General features: G+C 41.8%; 1 protein-coding gene across 5 annotated transcripts in view; it reads right to left on the bottom strand.

Moving 5' to 3' along the window:
- Positions 1-20,265, bottom strand: part of LOC122796673 (serine/threonine-protein kinase WNK2-like) — a 745,557-nt gene that overhangs the window by 552,536 nt on the left and 172,756 nt on the right. The window contains exons 1-5 of one of the 5 annotated variants that reach the window (XM_044065342.1): positions 5,155-5,172; positions 4,991-5,077; positions 4,816-4,901; positions 4,616-4,698; positions 4,343-4,534 (exon numbers count right to left, since the gene is read on the bottom strand). The exons of 2 other annotated variants lie outside the window; for them this stretch is intronic. In XM_044065342.1, coding sequence (XP_043921277.1) covers positions 4,343-4,423 — 81 coding nt within the window. In that variant the 5' untranslated portion in view covers positions 4,424-4,534; positions 4,616-4,698; positions 4,816-4,901; positions 4,991-5,077; positions 5,155-5,172. Of the gene's footprint in view, positions 1-4,342; positions 4,535-4,615; positions 4,699-4,815; positions 4,902-4,990; positions 5,078-5,154; positions 5,173-20,265 lie in introns of those variants that run through there. 2 more of the 5 variants (XM_044065343.1, XM_044065345.1) reach the window with 2 other exon arrangements.

Below are 20,265 nucleotides of genomic sequence, written 5' to 3'. Positions count from 1 at the left end.
GGGGCATTGTATTCTATAATGGGTCTAATGAGGGATGAGGTACAGTAGGACAATGACCTCCTTTTTTCTGGATGAAAAGCCCTTAGTGATGAGGTGTGCCACATAGGATTTCCTGACTGTTGTGGCGATGTGGTTATCGAAGGTGAGACCACTGTCCACCTGTATCCCTAAGTCTCATCACATTTTTGGTGTTTAGTGTACTGCCATATTCATATGGAAAAATATGTGCAGTACGTTTCTTCAGAAACGCATCTATACAAGTATATGTTCTTTGCAACTGCAGTTTATTTTACCTTGCAGGCTGATCTTTAATTTGTGTAGGCCAGTTAAAATACAGAGTGGCTGTCTTTTGATGCTATGCAGACACTGTTTTACTATGTCCTTTTACTCAGTTTAGGTATAGGTTTGCATATTTCTCAATGAATAGTCCTTAAGACTCTGCTGGTAAGACCAAGACCCTGAAACAGTCCTGTTGTGGCCTCCATTTGCCTACTGTGCGACTCTGATCAAGTTGTTAACCAGTCATTGCTCCTGGGTCACCTGTGAACAGAGGCTGTTGTCGAGTAGGCTTATTCAATTAACAAGAAAACTTGTTACTGTTTAGATATTCAACTTAAATAAAAAGTTGACATTACACATTACCACTTATAGTCTGCTTGTTACAGAAAAAAATTCTCATACCTACCCTGAATGATCAAAGTACAGTGTGTTATAACTGACATAAGCACTGTGGTCATCAAAACAGACAGATTATAAGGTTGGAGTCTGCTGCAAGACAATGGGCTGTGTGAGACTGTTGGCATGAACAGTTGGAATTTCTCTCCCCCTGGTATGGGAAATAAACCTACAGTCTTCTGAGTAAATGAGTCCCTGACAAAGTGTAAAAGTAAGCATTTCATTTATTATCAAGTGCCTTTTAGTTTGAAAGCTACAGTGTTTTAACTTAACTGGCAACTGCACTAACTTCATGTTAAACATCTAACTGCCATAATATCATACAAGACACTTCTGACGACTAATGTGACTAGTGGAAAGTTCTTCTTGGCTATAAATTCAGTTATCTTTAACTTCTCATCTTAAAGGAAAATGCCAGTGGTTCACATGATTCTGACAACATATGTTACACTAACAGCTTCTGAATTTGCTAGGGGTGCATGCACGAGCACATGTACATGTGAGTGTATAGAGGGGTCTTTCTTGATGAGAACTGTGCAGTCTTTCTGCTTAAATATAAAAGACATCATATGACTGCACTATCACACCAATGTTATCCTCAGACAAAACGGCATTAACAGATTTGCAGCAATATCATGCACATCAGTATCAAATTCACCAGATGCCTCACAAAGATGCAATGGTCAGAAGGACAGAGCTCTGGGGTACAACCATCTAAATCTTTGTCTACTGGCAAAATACCTGACCATCGATATTCAAAACTGCTGGGACCCTTCTTCTTTCCAAGTACCAACTACACTTTTCATCCTCTCTGATCAAAACAGTAACAGATCAGCAAAGCCACCACAATACAGAACTGTCTAATGAAGAATATGCTAGGGTTCAGAAACAAGACAAAAAGTGTGGGCAAGAAAAGAAATCAGCAATTATGGCATATAAAACTATCATCCAAACAAAGTCTTAGCGCAAGGAATAATGCCTTCAGTGTTTCGAACTATCAATTTTTAACTGCATTTGCACAACAATGCAAACATTTATCTATAATATAGAAATGGAGAAAGCATTAACTGCTGTACATCCATATATCTTAAGAGTCATACAGCAACAGCTCCAAAATACGTAATTTTCTACAAATTGTTAATGCAACAGGTTTTTGCTACTTAACGGATTTACATTTAATGTGTTATTATTTTAGGCTTATGGTTCAAAGATGACAGTTTGGTCTGCATATATTTACCACCTGACAGTTTGCAAAAGTCACAAATATGTATTTAAGAAGCCATAATTAAACCACCTAAAATACAGTTCCATAAAGATTTTTTTAGCATCTGTAGAGAGCTTTTGAATACAATACAAATTCTACTCAAAAATATGCGTAACAGTTTTAATAAAAAGAATGTTATGCATTTATCTGGACTATATTAAGGTGATTAATTATACTACATACCACTGTAAATTACTGAAATTTAGCTTCAACAGTTGACCACTCATTTTGTTCCCAATTCCCACATTAACTTCCCTCTTAACATTGCTACAGACTTACTCACATTCCTCCCAGGGTGGAGAACTACTGACCCATTTGTTCCCCACAGAAGCAAGTATTAAGTGTAATGCACACTTTGGGGAGGCAGGCCTTTTTGTCTTATGTACCCATGTCCCACTTCCTTACCTTGGCTGTGACTACTGTATGCTGCTTGCCCACTAAGATGAATTCTTGCAAGTGGGGTCATCACATTTTTCCTTAATGGTCCAAGTATGGTCCTGTCCTCAAAGGTGGGCAAGCCCAAAACTGCTTTGTTCCCAACTCTTCTGGACCAGCTTTGCCAGTCCTTAGGCAAACAGTCGAACTAGGGTCAACTGAAGCAAAAGTAAGGACTTATCCTTTTGAGCTAATGAAGTTGACCACACCTATTTAGCGCTCATACCATATTTTGTGAACTAATTATAAATATCTACAGATAAGTCTTCTTGATGCTGTTCCTAAGTACTCTAAACTGTTTCCAAGAAGCCCATTATTTTAATGGGATTAAATTTTATCATATTCAGACAGCTATGTCTAGTTTCAAAAAGGTTTTTGTCTACTGCATGTAAATGGAAAGGAAAGAAGAAGTGGATAAAGTGCAAACAATGAAACGTGGCAAGTTTTATTCTCCATTCAGTTAACCAAACCTTGATTTAAAGGCCCAGTGATTATTTTTTTTTAAGCATGTATACAATAGTTATTAAAACTGTTAAAATTATTCACCCACAAATCTTATTTCAATTACTTTCAGTTCATTTCAACAGATGCATAACTTATCTAATTCAATTTTAATAAAGATACAATGCATAAAATCTTATCCACAGCACAGGAGCTCTATAGTGTGGCAGAATTTGTCTGCTGTTGTAGAATTTAAATTCTACTTGCGCTTCTCTACTATGACATTCAATCTCCACCTGGAATTTAAAATGAGATGCACCTACCAGTGCTTCCGAAGAACTGTTTTTCAGTGCCTATATTACAAAATTCAGTCCTTCCTTTTGATACATAGTTAGAAGCATATTAACTTCACTGCTACCTGTGGCATCTACAGTGACTGCTCACCACCATTACAGAATGTCTCCTGTGGTAATGTCAAGTGTGTTTTAATTGCAATAATCCCACTACATCACACATCATGACAATAAAAAATCCCATACTATTAGCTAGTAAAAAAAGATCACTAAAACCAAACCACCAAGCAGTATTCACGACGAACGATTCCAAGATATCACTTTCACTATTGTTACATTCACTCTGCCCTAACCTGGCTCACCTAGCTTATTTAATATAAGACTGCAAAATCACTGCTATAAACCAACCTACCAGTCTCTTGAAGGCTGCTCTGAGTCAAGTCCCTTTAAGATGAATGCAACTCATTTACCAACAATTCCAGTCCTTGGCCAAGCAGGTAAAACAGTAATGCTTTGTTACCACATGCCGAAATAATTTCAAAATTCAAGTGCCTTCTTCTCTCACATTTGTTTCTTTCTCTGTAGAACAGCTAATATTCCCAGAGGTCGCAATAAATGGTACCCCCAACAGCAACATGGCTGGTTTTCGCAATTAGTGAATTTTTTAACTGCAGTATTTGTTTCCTTCAAAGAAAGCAGCTAGAACACAGCTGAATAAATATGTGGTAAAAGCAGGCATTAACTAGACAAGGATTACATGGATCATGTCCCCACATCCCCACAAATTAGATGTCGCATCTGAGGGAGTGGAAGAGGCTGATGTTTATGTCTCTCAACTTCATATGATGTGGTTGAAATAAGTTTACTTCTGGATGCTGTGCACCAACACCCTCACTAACTAACATTACACAGTTTCTTTTTTTTTTTGTCAAATACCCTAGAACTGCCAATTCACAAAGCAGTACAGGCAACATAAATAGTACCACTAACACCAACTAGCTCCGGAAGACAACTTCTGTAGAGTGGGGTTTCTTTTTAACTGAAGATAAGGGTTTCTCCATCTTAAGACAAATATGAACAAAAAAACAGTTTCACTTATTGATGGGCGACAAAATGAAGTACAGTAGATACAGTATCATCTAGGCAGCCTTAGATAAGAATTATGTATTTGCTGCAGTGTTTAAAAAGAATGCAGTAGTCTAAGATGAGAGGGTTTAACAAAGCTACAACCTACACAGCCACAATCCATAGCAATGTTTTCTCTCTCAGTTAACAGCTTATTTATCCTCTTCATAGACATTTTCAGTGGCTTCATTATTCATGACATCAGTCAGGCTCTCCATTCAATCCAACATCATGATGCTTCAGTGTTTAGACCTGCTCCAGTATCAGTCATGGGCAGAACAGCACAAGATTTACAGGAAGCCTATAATCAAGAAAATAATGTTTACTTTGTTTGACAAACTTAATTCCCAGAAAAAAATATATACAATGTATAAATACTTACGGTCTCTCACTGACCACACTCTGAAGTGTCAACTAAGATATGCTGGAACCATGGTGCAAGCGACTTGCCTCATTACTGCATAACTAAATGGACAAAAATATAGCTGTCATTAAACTGATAAACACAATGAAACCAAATATTTTTTTTTATGAATGAGGCCTTAATCCCAAACTCCTCAAAGCAAAGAACAAAAGACTGACCTCATGGATTGTTTGTTGTATGTGAAAACATCCTTTCCAAAACAAAAGCTGCAGCAACAAGGAGGCAATATGGTGACACAAGGCACCTAAATGAAAAAAAAGAAAAAAAAAAATAATAATCTTCAAGCCTTTAAATCTTTAAAGAATTAATACTCTGAAAAAATAAATAATTCACCTTTGCTGTAAGCAGATGCTGCTGAATTTCATCTTTCCATTCATAAACTTAACAGGTGCTCTCAACATCACCACTGAAAACCATTATCTGCAAGTGAAAATTTAAATATGAATAGCTGATAAACACCAGATTCATGAAAATAGAAAAAGAGAATAATTACTTACCTGCAATAGTCTCAGATCACAACCACATAAAGCACTTCTCGGTCACCGGTAGCACAAACACTGCTAGCAATATCCCATTTACAAGGCAGGATGCCAACCAACTTCTCCCTCAGACTGCTCAAATTACTTAAAGTCACGACTTGATACACCACAGTGCATATATTCCTAGACCAATTACTGATGAGTTGCATCAAATAAGGCAACATTATTACAAGTGCCAGCTGGTGGAAGCTTCAGTACCAAATGCTGAAGTATGTTCAATCGTGGAGTAGTGTTACAGCGGAGGGTCAGAAATGCAGATAATCTAAGCAACAGTAGGAAATGCTTCATGGTTAAGTGGTATACTGTTCCAAAGCTAGAGAATCCATGATGACTGAAGAGCTGAAGACCGTTTCAATGCTACAAATGAAAGGTCCTCAAATTAGTGGCAGAATAGAAGACTACATACTATGGTAACAGAACCATACAAAACAGTTTGCATTACAAGGAAGAACATTGGTCAAAGGTCCATCGGGGGGGGGGGATAAACAGGCACACAACATCTCTAAGATGACTGTTAAATTATTAGTCTCATTTTATAGGTTAGTCCTGAAGGTTCAATCAATGGATCCATTTCTAAGCAAAGATGAGCAATGCTGGAAATTTTAAAAGCAGAGGCAAAAACACTTGAGCCTGAAACATTGGTCCTGGACTGACCTTAATTATAAGGGCAGGTCTCTGAGAGCAGAACTGACAGATAAAACCTGTTCATCTTCTAGGAGCTAAGTTGCATGGATAATTTCTCCTGAAGTAATAGGGCTATTAGCTCAGTGCTCACTTGTACCCTTTTAAGCTACATACTATACTATATTCATCATAAAATCATGCACCACAATATAAAAGAAAACAATCTGCAATGCTTTTTAATAGCAATATTCTTAATGTATTCTATCACTGCAACTCTATGTGTTGTTTTTATGTTGACTGCTGCTTTCAGATAAAGTCTTTCTGTACAAGGCACTTGCATGTGAAAATCTTGACTTCTGAAATTGTTCAACACATGCTAATTTTTTTGTTCTGGCTAATACACTCTTGTGGATTGGTACCTGAAAATCAGAGTACTAAAGATTCTAAGTTTAGACCACCTTGGCTAGAGAGGTCATCACCTTTAGGGAAGGCCTACAGATGATTATCAGTATTAATACATGATGGATGAAAGACCCGTTTTGGTCCTAGTGCTTCTCTTGTTTGTGACTCGACAATGAAAAAGTTCTGAAAGAGAACGGTCCAACACTGCATCTACAATAGAATATTTAATTTCTCTAACTTTAGTTTAAGGACATTATAACAACACTATGTCCTGCAAGACACATTATGAACACCTGTGAAATAAATCAGCTGCAAAATTAAACACAAGATACAGCATACTGTTAAAAGTGTTGGATTTATAGTTGCTCCTGCTGGACTTCGCTTACCAATGGGAGAGTCATGAATAAAATCCAGCATAACCCACAACCAAACACGGATTACAGTTTCTAGTTAATAACAAAACATTGGCATCTTATTTTTCTGCAATGTTCTATATACAAAATGGCATAGCTACACATTTCTTGGTAAAAACAGTTGACATATGCAGAAAACAAAAACTTTGTTGTATGGTGTTTATAAGTCAGACGAGATCAAGAAGCATGTTAGCCAGCTCTATGATTAGTGGGATAAAGCTCTTAACACATATGATCAGAGCTCAGTTAGCAGCTTAGGTGCTTGTAGGAGTTGGCCATGGAGGATAGCAGTGATTGGCTGCTGCTGGCTTGCCCATCCTGGGGAGGACAGCAGTCCTGTCTAACCACATGGGTGTCACCTAGATGGAGCACAAGATGTTATATCCAACGAAGTCAAAGCCTTTCTGAGCCTGCACAGAGTAGAGTCAAATTCAAAATGAGGGAGATTCAGTGTATGCAGAGAGATGCTTTTCCTTGGGAAACAGCAACAGCTGAGCTTGGAAGAGCTGCCAAGTGGGAAGGGGATGCTAGTGCTCCTTGGGGAGAAGGTAAGGTCCCTTCCTTCCCTAGATGACTAGAAAGATGACTATTTCCACCACAAGACTCCTGCCAGGGAACAGGGGGCCGACTGGGATGCCCAACTAGAACAAATAGTAGGGCTCTTCCTTTAAGGATGCCCAACTCCAATCCCCCCAACAAATGGATCAACTGGTGCAGGTACAGCAGCCACTAGAAGTCCTGTAGAGAGAAAACAATGTATACTATCCATTGTACTTACCATCTCAAGTATATCGTACCAACACACCACACTGCCATTCTTAAGGAAGGCTGCACACAGACGGATTAATTTGATAAGCAATATGGTACTGAAAATACACCCCATGTGTCCCACACCCAAAATATTTCATTATATAAAAATGTAGTCCTGTGGATACACCTAATAAACCAAAACTCTCTGCACCACTAGAATATTAGCGAAATAATGCAGTGCAACAAAATATTTCACAAAAGCAGAAGCCCAAAAAGTTAATATTAATTTCTGGAAAATCTTTGTAGAGCAGCAGGACAGACTGTTATGAAGAGCATAACACTGTGGTCTGTAATTCTGAAACTGAACCTGTTCTATTAATATACATCACTATCTTAATGTTTGGAAGATTAACTTCAGAATAAAGAACGCAATAACTTATTTAAATTTATACCAGTTACCATAATAATGGTACAGCAAAAATTTGTACTAATCTATGGACCTAAAACTCAAGTGCACAATTCCAAGATACTGAGGTGATGGCGCTGGCCAACTCTTGATGCAGACAGCAGCCTAACCATTTTCTCCCCTAAACTAAAGTGAATTAAAGTAAAAAAATGCTAAAGTAAATATAATAGATAATCTGAACTAGGTCCTGTGCCTCTATTCTTGTTACTGCATTCCTGATGGTGTGAGATGTCCAGGAGAGGAAGATGTCACAACTAGAGAATGGTGAAGAAAGAATGGAACAGCCTTTGGATACTATCCGCTTGAACCACCCTTCAACATACAATGGCCTTCCATGTAGCAATGAGAAGGGACATATAACTTATGGCTGCCTTAGAATGAGCAGTTAGGCAAGATCGCTGGGAGTGGACTGCTGTCCTACTGAAAAGTCCAGCAACCAGTTATTCTGCTAAAAGCATCCTTCTGGGAGTTCAACCATTCTGGGAGTTGCTGCAGCTTTTGCAACATCTGACAAAACCTGAAAAGCTATTTTGTTTGGCATCCCAAACACCAAAGATGGCAAGTACTCTACTGATTTTGAGAGAGCAGAAGATAAGTCTGTATTACCACACCCATCTTGGTGGATTACTTGATCTAATTCTGCTTTTATTGCAGGCCCTAAAAGCAAGGTTCCACCAAACAGAGCATGCATGAAGTTGGCCACAGTGTTAACAGCAGATTCAGTCAGGTACAGTCAAGAGTGACAATGAACAGCCACTGCTCTACCTGCTCTACTATCTGAACCATCCACAGCTCTGCACACAAGGCACATAGTCTATTATATCACCAAAGCAAGGGCCGACAGGTGGGACTGCAGTGTGGTTTTCAGTCCAGAGTCTGGTAATATTTCCAGAGTGCAAACACTTTCAGCAGTTAAACAGTACTCATGTTAAGGTTCCAAAGGGATTTAACACCTTGAAGATGAAAATGGAGAATGAAAACATACCCCTCCATAGTCCTTGTGACTATCAGCAAGAAGGACAGCTTTGGGAAGAGGTTTAGGGTCCTTCAGAGCAGCCAGTATAACAATGGAGTCCACCAAAGGGCTCTGCAACCAGCTACTAAAGTTTTTGGGAGATCAGAGGATTTTACTGGCCTCTCTGTGACAGGTGCCACTGAGGGTACCAATCAAAAGGACAAGACTGGGGAATGGGAAGCCCACAGCAAGGATGGATTCTGACTCAGAGGTGATGTTCTGAAGCTATCTAGATGAGCCCCAACATCTTCCAAAACATGAGAGCAATTTGTGGGAGAGTCCACCTCCTGGTAATCATCCAGATTAGTGACTGGGATAATTAGAAAAATTTAAGTGCTTCCTCTTACACTTAGTCTTAGCCCCAGACCTCTGGGGGGGGGGGGGGGGCTGAGATCTGAACACAGCCACTACATCCTGCAGAAACTCCCACTGCCATTTCTGTGCTCGGACCTGAAATATTTACAACAGGTAAAGGACATCCCAGGGCCATAGTCTGAATTGCATCAGGGGGCAGTTCACATAGAGAAACCTGCACCATTGGAATCTGTATTGGTAGTGGCACTAAACCAGAGTCTCAGGCTACCAAAACAAGTGGACCAGAGCTGACAAAAATAGATTCAAAACTTGAGACCTATGTGTCAGTGCAGACCCTTAACAATAAGAAAGCAGTCAGCAGCATAGTCATAGTAGATGACACTGATATCAACCATATAAAGGCTATCTTTTGGGATGACAGTCTCACAGTGGAGATGGTACAGAAGACCTCTCCAGCAAATCCACCCCAATGTCAAAGCACCAGCTTTGAAGGAGCTGATGTCAGCAATATCTGTGCTTATGGCAAGGTTAACACCAGCACCAATGAAGTCACTGACTGACCAGGCCATTGACATTGATAGGTTTACTGATGGCCTAGAAAAAGAAGTTATTTACTCACCATAACGTTCCATGTTGGTAGTTCATCTCACCCTTCATTTTTACGTATGGGTTCGGAGACTATTCTCGGCTTCGACTCGGCCAATTCATAAGCTCGAAGACTTCTGGTTGGCTCGTGGCTAAGCAGGTATCCCATAGTGCACCAGTACAAACCCCAGATCTTGTTTGCTGCTCACTAGAAGAAATAACCATAACAGACAAACCACTACTAAAAGGGTCTCCAACTAAAGATAACCAAAATAATAATAGCTCCAGATTCTTCCAGGATGGGGGCAAGAGGGCGGGTTGGTAAAAATGAAGGGTGAGATGGACTACCAACATGGAACTTTATGGCGAGTACATAACTTCTTTATGTTGTGTAGTCCAATTTCACCTTCATTTTTACACATGGGACAGCATCCCTAGCGCCTTATTCTAGGGTGGCTCACTGGAAAATACTCCTGACCACCGTGGAGCCAAAGGATGCTTTACCCCTGGAAGCTAAATCCAATTTGTAATGTGTAATAAAAAAGTGTAAGAGGTAGCCCACGTAGCTGCTGCACTAATATTATCAAGTGAAACCCTGGCTTGAAAGGCTGCAAAGGTAGACAGAAACCTGGTAAAATGAGCCTTGATCTTTAAGGGTAAAGGTCTGCCCTCCGAACTGTAGACAAAGGCTATGTAACTGGAAATCCAATTAGATAGTGTCACTTTAGTTAATCAGATTTCCTAAACTCCTTGGTCCGATGCAAATAAAAAGAACGTAGTTGTCAATGAACGTCTAGCTGATGAAACCGATATTCAGCTGCATTACAGTGATTAGGGAAGAAAACTGGGAGTTCTATGGATTGATTTAAGGTGGCATGGGAACAAACTTTGGGGACAAAGGAGGGGTTTGTACGCAGTGAGACCCTGTCTTTATGAAAGATCAAATAAGGTGGCTTGTAACTCAGATACCCATCTAGCTGATGTGTTGGCCACCAAAAACAAAGTCTTCCAAGACAAAAATTTCAATGTAGATAAGCAAGAAGGTTCAAATGGGGAAGATGTCAGTTTGGACAACACAAACCTTAAATCCCAAGAGGCCACAGGGTTCTTGGATCGGTGGCCTCAACAGGAGTGGCTCCTTTCAAAAAGGTCTTGCATAGCTTATGAGACATTAAATTGGTATCTGGAAACCCTAAATGGAAATGAGAAATAGCCGCCAATTGAACGCTGATAATGTCGGAATGTTGGTGGCAGATCCTTGTGCGAAAGCTCGGAGAGAAATTCCAAAAATCACAGGGATAAAAGCAGTGTAGGGATCTACATTCATTTTCTGTGCCCAAATAGAACATTTTTTCCATTTACTGACATACAGTCTCCTAGTTGAAGGTTTATGGGAGGACATAAGGATATGTGACACTGAGGAAGCTACATCGTGAAGCCTGACTAGGGATGGAACTGGAGCAGCCATGCTGTCAATTTGAGGGTGTGGATTGAGGGATGTAGCGAACCTGACAAGTGAGTCAACAGATCTGGAGCTGGATCCAGAATCCAAGGATCGTCCAGGAGAAGAGGCTCGAGGAAGGGGAACCAAACCTGACGAGGCCAGTAAGGAGCAATGAGGATTAACTTGCATCCCAGCCATCTGGCTTTCTGAATCACTTTGGAAATAAGAGGAAATGGAGGAAAAGCATACAGAAGATCTGGGGGGCAATCGTGAGCTAGAACGTCTCTGGGTGTCTCCACTGGAGGGGGAATGAGGGAAAAATAGCTGCTGCATTTGGCATTGACTCGACTGGCAAAAAGATCGCCGCAAGGCTGTCCCCATTTGTGGAAAATCTGTTTAGTGTTTCAGAGACCAATCATAAGGCAGTAGGATCGCCTGGCTGAGCTTGTCGGCTATCACTTTGGCCTTTCCTGGAATGTGTGTTGCAACCAGGAAGCGCTGGGAAGAAATCGCCCATTCCCAAACTCGCATGGCCTCTCGACAGAGTGGGTAAGATCTGGTACCACCCTGTTTGCTGATATACCAAATTACTGACATGTTGTCTGATTGTATCGCAATAGCCACTAGAGAAAGAAGGTCTTGAAGTGCTTGCAACGCCAGGAGCACCGCCCTCATCTCCAGAATATTGATATGCAGGTGAGTCTCGTGTTCCTGCCATGTGCCTTAGACAGTCATGCCGAGATAATGCCCCCCCCCCCCGATCTGGGAGGCATCCGTGGTCACAGTGGCAACTGGTTGGGCAGGAACAAAGGGGGCGCCCGTGGTCAACTGGCTGGGTGCTATCCACCAAAGGAGGTCCTCCTTGCATAATTCCGTCAGCAGAATAGGGTGATTCAGTGGAAGATATTGGAAGGACCATTGGGAAGACGGAAGCCACTGGAGAATTCTCATGAGCAACCCGGCTAATGGTACTAACAGGATGGTGGATGCCATAGTCCCGAGGAACTGAAGAAAGTACAGTTGTGTACACTTACCATAAATGCAGATGTTGAGTGATTTCACTGTTGCAGTCATTACATTTGGGTAATCTGCTGGCAGGTTGCCCTCAGTCGGCCTGATTAACAAAGTCTTGGCTCCTACGTCAGTTGCTGTCCCTTCTTCCATGACGTCAGGTCGTTAGGGGTATAAAACATGAGGCCGACACCATTACATCAGTTTTTCTTACCCCAGATGTCAGGTGCCCCCCAAATGGGGAGCCAAATATTTAAGTAATTAAAAACACAAAAATATACATCTCCAAACTAAAGCAAATACACCAAAAAGGCCTTTAAGCATAGTAAACGAAAGTATAAGTATAGAAAGAGAAAAAACAGGGGGCTGGAGGGAGGGTAACCAGGACTGCAACAGTGAATACACTTAAACATCTACATTTATGGTAAGTATACACAACTGTACTATGTTCTTCATGTTTCACTGTTGCAGTCATTACATTTGGGTAGATTCCCAAAGCTATGGTTGGGAGGATGGAATTATACAGCATTAGGACCAGCTATAAGGCCCTGCAGAACAGCAGTGGCAAAGCTAGCTCTGGATTTAGAGTAGAGAGGTAAATGGTAATGTTTGGTGAACGTGTGAACTGAGCTCCAGGTAGCAGCTTCTAGAATGTCTTGGTAGGAACACCTCTGAGAAAGGCTGTAGAAGTAGATGCAGCCCTGGTGGAATGAGATCTAATCCCCTGGGGGATAGTTTTACCATAGTGCATACAGCAGAAACGAATACAATGGCTTATCCATTTGGAAATGGTCTGCTTTGAAATAGCCTTTTCCTCTGCCACTGCAGCAAATGCCACCAGTAGTTGATCAGATTTTCTTAGAGATTTTGTCCTGTTTAAGTAAAATCTAAGCTGTCTGTGTACATCCAATGAATGCAGAATCCACTCCACCTTATTCTGTGGATTGGGAAAGAAAGTTGGCAAATGAATGGTTTGATTAAGAGCCATACTGGATACCACCTTAGGCATGAAGGATGGACTGGTCCTGAGAGACACCCTGTCCTCCGCATGAAAAATAATGAAAGGCTCCACTGCCATAAGAGCCTGTAATTCGGAAATCCTTCTATCTGAAGTGACTGCTAAAAGGAAAGCCATCTTACAAGAGATAAATTTTAAGTCTGCAGTAGCAGCTGGCTCGAAAGGAGGAAGAGTACGTTTTTCCAAAACGAAGTTGAGGTCCCAGGCAGGGGATGGAGCTCTCCTGGGTGGTTTTAAGTTTTTGGGCCCTCTGAGATGCTGCTTTAGCAGAGGATGAGAGAAGAGGGGAGGCTCCGTGTTGTAATGAGCTGAAATGGCTGAGGCATGGATTCTTATGGAAGAAAAGGACAGGCCCTTGTGAAACATCTCAGTTAAGTATTGTAAAGTCTGAGGAATATTGGGCACTGCTGTGCTTATCCCTTGTGATTGATACCAGACACAAAATCTTTTCCATTTGTCAGTATAAGATTTTCTAGTACTAGGTCTTCTTGCCTCCAAAATGACATCCATCACAGGTTTGCTGAGGGATGTTAAGGGTAACCATACTGCAAGACTCTGAGTGCAGAATTTGGTTGTTCTGCTGAGACAATAAGGAAGGTGTCTGAGGCAGGTGCCACGGTGGAAGGTGCGAGACATTGCGCAGGAGTGGGTACCAATGTTGGCGAGGCTAGTCTCGAGCAATCAAAATCATTTTTCGTTTGTCCTGTTTGACTTTTAGAACTTTGGAGAGCAAAGGCAGAGGAGGAAAGGCATAGACTGATAGGTTTTTTCAGCTGAATGATAGAGCATCCTCTTTCCAGGCTTTTTTGTGATGAATTCTTGTGCAGAATTTCTCCAACTGATAGATCTTTTTGCCTCACCCCAGAACTATGTCTGGGCTCCCCCATTTGCGTGTCAACATGTTGAAAGTCCGTGGTTCCAGTTTCCATTCATGTGGGTCCATGAGATTTCTGCTTAGTTTGTCTGCCAGAGTATTCAGCTTTCTTGGCAAGAATTGAGCTTGTAGCTGTATTTGACAGGTCAAGGCTGTGTTCCACAATGCCATGGCTAGTCTGCAAAGAGGTTGGGAGTATGTACCCCCTTGCTTGTTTATGTACCACATAACTGTGGTGTTGTCTGCCTATCATTAATTGTCCTGGATGAAGGTAGTCCTTGAAGGCTGTCAGTGCATTCTGTACAGCTAGCATCTCTTTTTGATTGATACGAAGGTGCATTTGATTTGGGGTCCATTTGCCCTGAATGCACTTCCCTACCAGATGAGCCACCCAAGCATAGTCTGATGCATCTGTAGTTAAGAGTTAGGGCAGCAGGGGGTGGAGTGAATGGCAGTCCCTTGTTTTGGTGGCAGGCCTCTGCCCGCCATAGGAACTCTAGTAGCAGGCAAGGTATGACAGGAATCATTGTTTCCAGGCTGTGACTGTGCTGACTCCATAAACTTTTCAAGTACAACTCAAGTTTCCTCATATGCAGTCTTGCATATGGAATTAGAAGAATGCAGGAGGCCATGAACCCCAAGGCTTGCAGAATTTGTCTTGCAGACAGCAGGGTTTTTGTGGCCACCTGTTTGAAGTAAGTTACCAAATGAAGTTGCTTTTCTGGCGTAAGGTAAGCCATCTGGGCAGTTGTATTCAAGCTTGCACCCAGGAATGTAATTTTTTGAAAGGGTATCCAGTTGTGATTGCTTTTCGTTTATAGTGTACCCTAGACAAGTTAGGACCTTTTTACAAATGCCAGATGTTTTCGAAGAACGTCCCTGTTTTCTGCCTGAATTAGACAATCGTCCAGATATGGACATATTTGAATATTTCTTTGTCTGCAAAATGCAATTACTGGAGCCAGGCATTTTGCGAAGACCCTGGGCGCAGTAGATAAGCCAAAGGGCAGTGCAGAGAACTGGTAATGCAAGTAGCCTGCTTTGAAGCAGAGGGACATGCAGGTAAGCCTCTTAAGTCTAGAGTTACCAACCAGGCATCTTTGCCTAGCATAGAAAGTAACCGTTGAAGAGTCAGCATCTTGAATTTTGGAATGTCCAGAAATGTGTTTAGAGTAGATAAGTCCAGAATTGGATGCCATAGCTTGTCTTTCCTGGGTACCAGAAAAAGTCTTGAATAGAAACCTTGTCCCTTTTCCTCTTCTGGAACCAGATGAATAGCCCCCATGTTCATGAGGGACAGTACTTGTTTCTGGGCCTCTGCTCACTGATTTGGGGGCAGGTCTGGCCACCCGTTCGGGATTGGCAACGTGCGGAAATGAAATCTGTATCCCTGGGATACTATATTTAAAACCCATTTGTCCTGGGTTATAAGTTGCCAGTTTCTTGCATGAAGTGCCAGTTTTCCCCCCAAAGGGGCGGCCAAAAGGTAAGTGCTTGGTAAGTGTAAAGGAAAGTCATTGAGACTGCTTACCATAGGGAGGTGCCTTGTTGCTTCCAGATTTGGAGGAGGAGGCACCCCATTGTTTTGTTCTAAAAGTCCGTTGTCACTGAAACCTGGAGCCTTTGGAATGTCCGGGTTTGACTTGAGTGGTTCTCGAAGGAACTGGAAAGGACCAGTTCTTAGTAGGCCAGTGCCTACTAAAAAATCTTGGAGGTTGCACTTGTAAGAAATAATTCACAGTTTGCATAGATTTAGCTTTATCTTCCATCTTTTTTAAAACTTCTTCAGCCTTATTACCAGAGACGGTCCTGTTGTAAAGGAGCATCGAACAATTTTGCTTTAACATGATCAGGCAAAGTTTGCCCTTTGAGCCAAGCATGCCTTCTTAACACAGGCACAGTTAGAGCAGCCCTGCAAGAGGCCTCCAAAGAATAAAAAACCATATTGCAAAGTATGTCTTCCAACTTGTTCAGCTGAATGCAATAAATCCTGTAAATCTTTATTTTCCACACAGTCAGAAATTAACATCATTTTCTGTTTAAGCAGTCCCATGATATGCTGTTGATATTTAAGCATATGAAATTGACAGTTTAAAGCCCTAACTGCAAAGGTTGCAGAAGTATAAACCTTTTTACCCCATCTATCCAGCCCCCTGGAATCTGTGTAGGATTTTTAGCAGTAGAGGCCTTAATGCCCTTGGAACCCTGAGAAATGGTTTCAGGATCTGCAATAGGACTTTTGAAAAGGAATTTGTGGGAGTCAGGAACCCCGTAGTATCTATCTGGCTTACAAGTTGCCAGAGGCAGAGATCAGGAGTCATACTAGATTCTGAAAAATCATCAACAACAATGTCTAAAACAGGAGGTATAGCCAAATGCCTATGCTGAGCTAGAAGAAAATCCCCAAGTCTCTTTTTAGAGTCAGAGAAATCCTGACTTTCCCAGTGGAAATGTTCCCTTAATGTACAGTTTCCCCAAAAGAAAAATCCTCAGGGGGGAGAAGCAGAAGGAATGGAATCTTCTGCATCAGAGACCTCATAAGTTTGAATACACAAATCCTGTTCATTAGAAGAATCAGAAGAAATAGAATCCTGGTCAGAAGATTCATAATCAATGTCTTGCCTAGGCCTCTTAGAAGGGGGGGGGGGGGCTACCCCTGATCAGAGTAATTACGTCTTCAGCCATTTTTGATAATTTGTTTTTTAGGAATAGGGGCCTGCACATGTGGCCCGGGCGTCGGTTTTTTAGACACAGATTTTGACCTGAGTTTTGAAGATGGCATGGGTCTAATATACAAATCTGTAGGCCTGAAAAAGTACAGTTGTGTACCTACCATAAATGTAGATGTTCGAGTGTATTCACTGTTGCAGTCATTACACTTGGGTTATCCTGCTGGCAGGCTACCCGCAGTCGGCCAGAGTCCCAAAATCTAGGTCCGGTGTTGGTTGCAGTCACCTCTTCCCAGACGTCAGTGCGCCAGGGGTATAAAAGATGCAACTGACGCCATTTTCTTCAGTTTTTCTTGCCCCAGATGTCAGGTGCTCCCAGATAGGAAGGCTGAAAAGAACAAATTATGCCAAAAAGCACGCATGTACTAATATAAACATTTCCTTCATCTACAAGCAAATACACCGCATAGGTTGTACAGAGTCAAGTACAGAAAAGTTCCAGCAATGAAAAAGGGGGATGGTGAGTGGGTAACCTGGACTGCAACAGTGAATACACTCGAACATCTACATTTATGGTAGGTACACAAAGTACAGTTGTGTACCTACCATAAATGTAGATGTTAGAGTGTATTCACTGTTGCAGTCATTACAATTGGGTTATCCTGCTGGCAGGCGACCTGCAGTCAGCCCGAGTTCCAAAGTCTTGGTCTGGCGTCGGTTGCTGTCGCCTCTTCCCTGACATCAGTGCGCCAGGGGTATAAAAGATGCAACAGACGCCATTTTCTTCAGTTTTTCTTGCCCCAGATGTCAGGTGCCCCCAGATAGGAAGGCTGAAAAGATAAAATATGCCAAAAAACATGCATATATCACTATAAACATTTCCTTCATCTACAAGCAAATACACCACATAGGTTGTATAGAGTTGAGAAGTACAGCAAAGGTCCCAGCAAAGAAAAGGGGGATGGTGGGTGAGTAACTTGGACTGCAACAGTGACATCTACATTTATGGTAGGTACACAACTGTACTATGTTCATCGTGTTTCACTGTTGCAGTCATTACAATTGGGTAGAATCCCAAAGCTGAGGTTAGGTGGCTGGGTCTAAATAGGATTTGGCGAGGCTAACAAGCCCTGCAGAACTGCAGTGGCAAAGCCTGCTCTGGATTTGGAGTAGAGAGGTAAGTGGTAGTGCTTGGTGAAAGTGTGCAATGAGCTCCAGGTTGCAGCTTCTAAAATGTCTTTGGTTGGTACTCCTCTGAGGAAAGCTGCTGAAGTGGCTGCTGCTCTGGTAGAATGAGGCCTAACACCCTTTGGCACTGATGTGCCATGTTGTGCATAACAGAAGCGGATGCAGTGTCCTATCCATTTGGAGATTGTCTGCTTTGTAAAAGGCTTTCGTTGTGAATCCTGCAGCATATGCTACAAACAGTTGCTCAGTTTTTCTGAAAGCTTTTGTTTTGTCCAAGCAGAATCATAGCTGCCTGTGTATATCCAAAGCGTGCAGAAGTCTTTCCCCTTTATTCTGGGGATTTGGGTAAAATGTAGGTAAATGAATGGTTTGGTTTAAGGCCACATTGGAGACCACTTTTGGCATGAATGTTGGGTTTGTCCTAACAGAAACCCTGTCCTGATGAAAAATAAGGAAAGGTTCCACAGCCATCAATGTCTGTAACTCTGAGACTCTTCTTGCTGAACTTATTGCTAGGAGCAGAGCAGTTTTCCATGACAGGAATTTTAGATCAGCTGTGGTGGCTGGTTCAAAAGGAGGCAGTGCGAGTTTTTCTAAAACAAAATTGAGGTCCCAAGTAGGTACTGGTGCTCTCCTTGGGGGTCTTATATTTTTTGCCCCTCTGAGGTACTGTCGTAGTAGAGGATGTGAAAAATAGATGGATCCGTATTGTAATGAGCTGAAATGGCAGAAGATTTTTAATAGACGAGAAAGATAGGCCTTTGTCCAACATCTCAGTTAGGTATTGCAAAATCTGAGGTATTGCAAAATCTGAGGTATATTAGGGACAAGTGGTTTGAGCCCTCACGCCTGGTTCCAAGCACAGAATCTCTTCCATTTTTCTGCATAAGATTTCCTAGTGCTAGGCCTCCTGGCTTCCAAAGTAACATCCATAACAGCTTTAGTGGTAGGTGCAGTCTGAGTGGCTACATTATCTGCCATGCTGCCAGGTTTAAGGTTCTGAGATGACTGTGCAGAATCCGATTGTTTTGTTGTCTCAGAAGATGAGGGTTTTGAGGTAGAGGCCAAGGTGGGCCTTGGGACAAACTCTTTAGGATTGGGTACCAGTGCTGGCATGGCCAGTCTGGTGCAATCAGGATCATTTTTGGCCTTTCTTGTCTTACTTATAGTAGCACCTTGGAGAGAAGAGGCATCGGAGGGAAGGCATAAACTGCCAGGCTTTTCCAGCTGAATGATAGAGCATCCACTTTCCATGCTTGAGAGTGACAAGTCTTTGTGCAAAATTTCAGTATTTGGTAATTGTGAGGGGAGGCAAAAAGATCTATGTCTGGGCGTCCCCATTTCCTTGTTATGCTGAATACCTGTAGATTTAGCTTCCATTCGTGAGGATCCATGAGATTTCTGCTTAGTTCGTCTGCCAGTGTATTTTTTGTTCCTGGCAGGAATTGTGCTTGCAGATGTAAAGTTGTTTTTGCACCTGCACTTTTAAAGTTTGTCCTGTTTGTTGCATTTACTTGTTGAGGCTACACACTCAAGTGCGCTAGCCTGTGTTACATATTTATTGCAATTTCCTGCTGTTTGTTGCAAAAAAAAAAAAAAAAAAAAAAAAAAAAAAAGTTATCCTAGTTTCCCATCTTTCCTGACCTAGAGTAGTCCAAATACAGACTTTGCTGTATTCTGGACTTTTGGAAAGTTCCTGTGTTGCCATTTCCTTTCTTGGACAGAGGGAGGCTTCTTTGTTCACCAGTGGCAGTGGGGAGCTTGGAGCAGCCTATCTGTCCCTGGAGGAGTGTTCCCAGCACAGGAATCTGGTAGTCTGTTGGCTGTTTTGGGCCAATTTCTAGCTCTTTAAAGTCCGCCTGTATAAAACCCGCTGCAGCGCGGCTTTGCGTGATTTTGTGCATAGCGCGGCATCGAGCAGCGCCGCTTATTTGGGTTTGAGCCTTGGAACTGATCTAGTTCTCATAATAAACACCCTATTCCTACGCTAAAGCCTAGCACTTGCTCACTAAAGCAATTATATAAGATAGCACTAAAAAATTAAAAGCACTACACCCTCACAAACTCCCCTTGAGTAACTTGTTCCCCATTGGCCCTTTTTTTCAATTATAAAGGAATTCCCAATACTATTCTAGCATGCCCAAAGGTCATTTGTCAATCTCCTCTCCGGTCCAGCTGGTGAACCTGGGAATCTTGAGGCAATGTTACAACTGCCTAATGTACACAGACAAAGTACAGTTTTGTACCTACCATAAATGTAGATGTCAGATAGGTATGCATCTGCAGTCCTTACAT

Source organism: Protopterus annectens, chromosome 3.part0 (genome assembly GCF_019279795.1).
Source record: "Protopterus annectens isolate FY-2018-M chromosome 3.part0, PAN1.0, whole genome shotgun sequence".
Lineage (NCBI taxonomy): Eukaryota > Metazoa > Chordata > Ceratodontiformes > Protopteridae > Protopterus > Protopterus annectens.
Note: the sequence above shows the minus strand (reverse complement) of the source record. Positions and strands in the feature narration are given on the sequence as shown.